General features: G+C 42.4%; 1 protein-coding gene across 1 annotated transcript in view; it reads left to right on the plus strand.

The window, feature by feature from the left end:
* The window catches only part of MCTP2 (multiple C2 and transmembrane domain containing 2), a 141615-nt gene that overhangs the window by 67468 nt on the left and 68894 nt on the right, over positions 1–5253 (plus strand). The window contains exons 12-13 of the mRNA XM_011357278.2: positions 3053–3155; positions 4557–4659. Of these exons, the coding sequence (XP_011355580.1) occupies positions 3053–3155; positions 4557–4659 (206 nt within the window). The remainder of the gene's footprint in view (positions 1–3052; positions 3156–4556; positions 4660–5253) is intronic.

The following is a 5253-nucleotide window of genomic DNA, read 5'->3' on the forward strand; positions in this document are numbered from 1 at the left end:
CCAGTGCCAGGAGCAGAGCGGGTGTTTAATAAACATGTGTCAGATGAAGAATGTGACCTCTAAAATACATTTATCACTTGTCACTCAACTTCTGTAACTGATCTAAAGGTAAAATTATTTAAATGAGAAACCTCTACTTGCCGTTCAAGGAATATAAATGAATTTTAAAGTGGCGTTGAAACTAGCAAAAGCTATTGAGCAGAAGGTGCTAAAACACCGTGAAACTGAATTGCCGGTGGTGTGACCGTGTCAAGGTGACATGGCACCTGGATGTAGAAGTCATCTAGATGTTTTACCTGTAAAATTAGGCGGAACAAAGAGGAAAAGTACAGACCCAAGCGTACCTATGTCAGTTTGCTTGGTGGTGTTCGCTTGGTGCCATTGGGGATCATTTGAACATTTCTCTTTTTAATGGGAACATTATTTTTATCCCAAATAAAAATACTTGCTATTTAAATTTTATCGAAAGTCCCCATATATCTGGAACGTTTTAAGGGAAATAAATCAACCCATAAAGTGTCCATAAATTACTCTATAAACATTTGGATGTCTTTGTTTCTTCTTCCTCCTCTATTCCTGTTTATATCGTAATATTAATAAATGCAGCATTTTAATGAGCTTTGACGGAATGATCTTCAGAGAGTTGGTGCGGTGCATGCCTTGGAGACACGGAACAGAAGTTCCCCGTTACTGGGAGGAAGTCTGTTCCTCATTAGCTGGGACAGCTAAGAGTGTGCTGGCTCCGGAGAGCGGGGGCCACAGCTCGGGCCACCTGTGTCTGCGCGGGACTGGCTGCCGGTCTCTGCCCCGTGTGGAGTTGCCCCAGGGCTTTCATTAAAAGTGTCAGATGGTGTCCCCAGAGCCAGCGCTGATGGAATGTCATGCTGTTGTCTCTGGAGGAGCAGCACTGACACCTACTAACAGTCTGACAAACGGTTAAGTAGCTGCTTCGGCTTGGGTTAAGGAAGCCAGCATCCGCTACCCGAGCACTAAGCCGAAAGCTCCTGTTCCCTCACGCCCGTGGCTTTTCGTCTGTGTTGGCAGGTACCTCCCCACCCAGCCCCTGCCCCGTGCCCTGCCAAACCTGTCCCCAGAGTAAGGCGGTCTTTAAATAACCAGGACTTTACAGGTGCTGATGCATTTTTGTGTCTTGATTTTGATTGAAATCCCTTCTAGTTTGGGGGCATTTCCCACTGTATGTTTTGGAGAAGGGGTTAGAGCCCAGTTTCAGTGATGGAGACAAAGAAGCCAGGACTCGCTTGCTGAGCCCTAGCAATGAGGGCCTGGGTGCTTGGCTGCACAGGAGCCATCAGATGCTTCCTCTGAGGCCCCGACACCTGCATCAAGTGAGGCCAAGAAGCGGAAGTGGAGACTTGGTGTTCGAGACGGCCGTTCTCAGGGTCCAGGGACAAGAGGGCCCGTGGGGCCGGCTTTCCTGGGAAGCGGGGGCCACATCGGAGCTTCCCTTGGTGTGGGACCCCGGTTGAGGTTCCTGTGCCTGCGCATTCCTAAGCAAGTTTTTGGTTTCTAGTGATTTCTTAAGCCCGATTTTGCAACGTTTGCAATGACTCTGAGAACCATTTGTTATTAGTTTAATAAATTTTTTTTCTGCTAAATTTAGACAGGGATCACCTCTTTCGTTTGTTACTGACGATCCTAACGCATTCGTTTATGTCCATGGCTTGATCATTGTCTATTGGCCACTGAGATGATTGCAGTGACTTGAAAGCTTTGGCCAGGCATCTAAGTGTCCAGGCCACTAGTCACTGGTCCGGAATTTCCTGTTTAATACTGACCCTTACCCATGCATCTGCATTTCTTATTTATTTATTTATTTATTTATTTATTTATTTAGTCTCTCTCTCTCGCTGTGCATGTCTCAGAGCTCCTGGTTATTAAGTGAATTAGATGTAAGGAGCTCCTGGTTATTAAGTGAAGCCAGTAGGTCAAGAGGTCTGAGCACTCTCTGCAGGCCAGTAGGTCAAGAGGTCTGAGCACTCTCTGCATCAGGCCCTGGCCGGGGTCTCCTTGGCTGTTTGCTGGAGGAGCATCTGTCCTTATGCCCCCAATTAATTCAGTACACACTGCTTTGCAAATTGCCAACGTGTTGCAAAGACAGGCAGTGTGTTCACGTCATAGGGACATTACAGAGCCATTCATTCTTTCCCTGACAGTTCCAATTCTAGATCCTTCTGCCAAACCCAACACAAAGGGAGAGAATTTTTACATGGTAACTTTCTCGGTCCAGCTTTGGGTTTGAGATTTTCTAATATTTTCTAATATATATATATATATATATATATATATATATATATATATATATATATTCAAATATGTGTATATATTTTTGAATATATGTATATATATTCTTTTTTTTTTTCCTTTTGGAGGCTGGAGGTAGGGTGGAAAGAAAAGAAGTAAGGTAGGAGAAGTAAGGGTCTTTTTTTTAAGGTAAAACTTTGAACTGACTTTATGGAATTACACTTTCACATTTAGGAGCACCGAAAAATGTAGCCTGTGTGTTTTCATGATGCACTTAGTATGTGAGGTGGTGATTTCTACGCGGCCGCCCCCTCCAGAGCGGTTTTAATTCCTGAGTAGCTGTGTTTGTATCTTTTCTTCCCTTCCTCACAGCCTGCATGTCTTCAGAGGCTTCCCGTTACAGAACAGTGATCTACCTTGACTCAGAGAATTTAGGAAGGAAACAGAGATGAGCTTCTGCTTTAAAACAAATGACAAAAGCGAACTCTCTCACGTGACAAAATGACGCCTGCTCCTATGAAACCAGTATGGCCACGGGCTCTCGAGGCTGCATCTGGGTTCATGTCAGTCCCAATCTATTAATGATTTTTAAGCCACGACACTTGCAGGCTCTGTTCGTCTCCCAGATTCCCACGCGTGGCTCGCACGGGGCTTGCTGGGAACAGGCTCACCTTCACTCTTTCGGCAAGCACAGTTTTATTGTTACAAGAGCACATGGCTCTTGTTCGCCCGGTCCCTGTCACTTGTGAGATTCGTTTGTCTCTGACCGATGTCTGTGTTCTCTTCCCAGGAAAGAGCGATCCTTTTTGCTTGTTGGAGTTGGGCAATGACCGGCTTCAGACACACACCATTTACAAAACCCTCAACCCTGAGTGGAACAAAGTTTTTACATTGTAAGTGCTTTAGCCTTTGGAATATCAAGGGGCGGCTTTAACTTAGAGACCAATTATCCCTGATATGTTTGGGGCTGGCTGGGGTTCTTGAGTGGAACTTTCTGTCTATTTTTATGTGCCAAGAATGAATGTTATTGGCGTTTTTTTTTTCCTCTTCTGAAAACCTTTTATCCTTTCATTTTATAGACTTTAGTGTTAATAATAGAGGAGACCATTTGGAACTGCAAGGGAGTGTTATAGGAGGCATTTGTAAAGTAGATCTTTTAGTGATTAAATTAATCTGTGACTAGATGGAAGCTTCTAGACAAATTTATTCCAGGGTTAAAGAAAATTACAAATGTACACCTGCCTTAAATTCAAGGGGCTATATATTATAGCATTATTTTAATGCCTGAAGGCTGGTATCCTGCCAGAGTCTTTTGAAAAAATACGGGTTATTTATGATTCCTCAAAGACTCAGAAAGCCTCGTCGTAGTCCAGCTACTGTGGATGACCTGCTCCATAGCGATGCCCTGTCCACGCATTCGAACTCAAGCATTTAGGAGGCTGGATAGATTTCCTAGTTTGCTTTAGATTTCAAGGCACCTAACTAACCATCAAGGGGCGGCCCTGATGAATTTGGGTGGAGTAAATGGTGGAACCCTGTCCTCCTAATGCTAAAGAAATGCTGGGACCATCTGGGCTTATCACTGAAAGGATAATATTTTCTTTTGAATGGTGTTCATGGTTCCCAAGTAGAAAGTTCCCGAGGCTCTATGAGAAGGGAATGAACTTTGCTAAATGGCTTTGCAAATTGCCTTACGCAAGAGTCTGTTGTTAGCTGTATATAATGCCAGTGACCGTAGCTCTGTTTCTCCTTGTAGCTGATGTCTGGCTTCTGGTCAGCATAAAAACTGTTTCTAAATGTACGTGAGGCTTTTGGTACCGCGTGTTTCAACAATAGGAAGCTTTTGTTGGATCTCAGTGACTAATGATTTTGACCACCTTTTTTTTAAGGACATTAATTTTTCATTAATTTAAAATAACCTTATTTTTGCTCTTCTCACTTAGAACTGCTTTGAAATCACGGTCCTTTTACCGTACTCATTCCGTCTCCCGTATTCTTTCTTCTTCCTGTTTAACAGTCCTACTCGAGTGCATGTAGACACGGAACATGTCATAGGAAAAATGTTGCTTTCTTTCTTTCTTTTTTTTTTTTTTTAATATGGATGACTGAATCTTCTATGATGGAAGGTTTGGGAATATAGTCAGTTTGATTTAATTTTTGGAATTTAATTAAATGGTAGTTTTATACTCTAAGGACATACAGACTTAATTAGTGAAACCGTGTTTTCAGATCCTCACAGAACAGACTTTACTTGTGTGTTTTTGTGTATAATACATGGTGTGTTTCTTGTTCAGCCCCGTTAAAGATATCCATGATGTTTTGGAAGTGACAGTGTTTGATGAAGATGGAGATAAACCCCCTGATTTTCTTGGAAAAGTTGCCATTCCTTTGCTGTCCGTAAGTTTCTTTTGTTAATACACAATTTGTGAGTCATTTTATAGTGGAAAAGTTTGTATGGCTTGGAGTTGCTATTGTCTTTGTCCGTCCGGGGGAGGGGAAATATGCTCCCAGCTGTAGCAGGAAACCACTGCTTTATTCCTTATCCTTATCCAGTGGTTCTGGTAGTTTCAGGCAGAAAGTAACATAATTTTCTCTGTGTGTCAGTTGAATACTGTTCGAACCAACAAAACCATTTGGCCAGCATTTCGGTTCACTCTCAACCTTTCCATCTAAAGACACGAGTTTTTCTTTGGTTTCAAGGAATACATACCTCTGACTGGTTTTCTATTTGTTAATAAAAAACATATTTGTATTTCTTTACTACCTCCTTACTGCCTATTTCTTCAAAGATTAATTGCTGGTAACTGGACAGTTGTTCTCAGTTCTACAAAAGATCATTTTCTCCTAAAGTTCTAATTGCCTTTTTAGTAGCCATGTTTGCTTTCTGTCTCCAAAAAGGCTTTGTGAGAGAAAGCAGAGAGCCTCTTTTGAAAAAGAGGGCTGTTTATAAAGCTCAGCTAAAAGACAGCATGCCAGAGTAAGCTAAGAGCC

Source organism: Pteropus vampyrus, unplaced genomic scaffold (assembly GCF_000151845.1).
Source record: "Pteropus vampyrus isolate Shadow unplaced genomic scaffold, Pvam_2.0 Scaffold34, whole genome shotgun sequence".
NCBI classification, from domain to species: domain Eukaryota; kingdom Metazoa; phylum Chordata; class Mammalia; order Chiroptera; family Pteropodidae; genus Pteropus; species Pteropus vampyrus.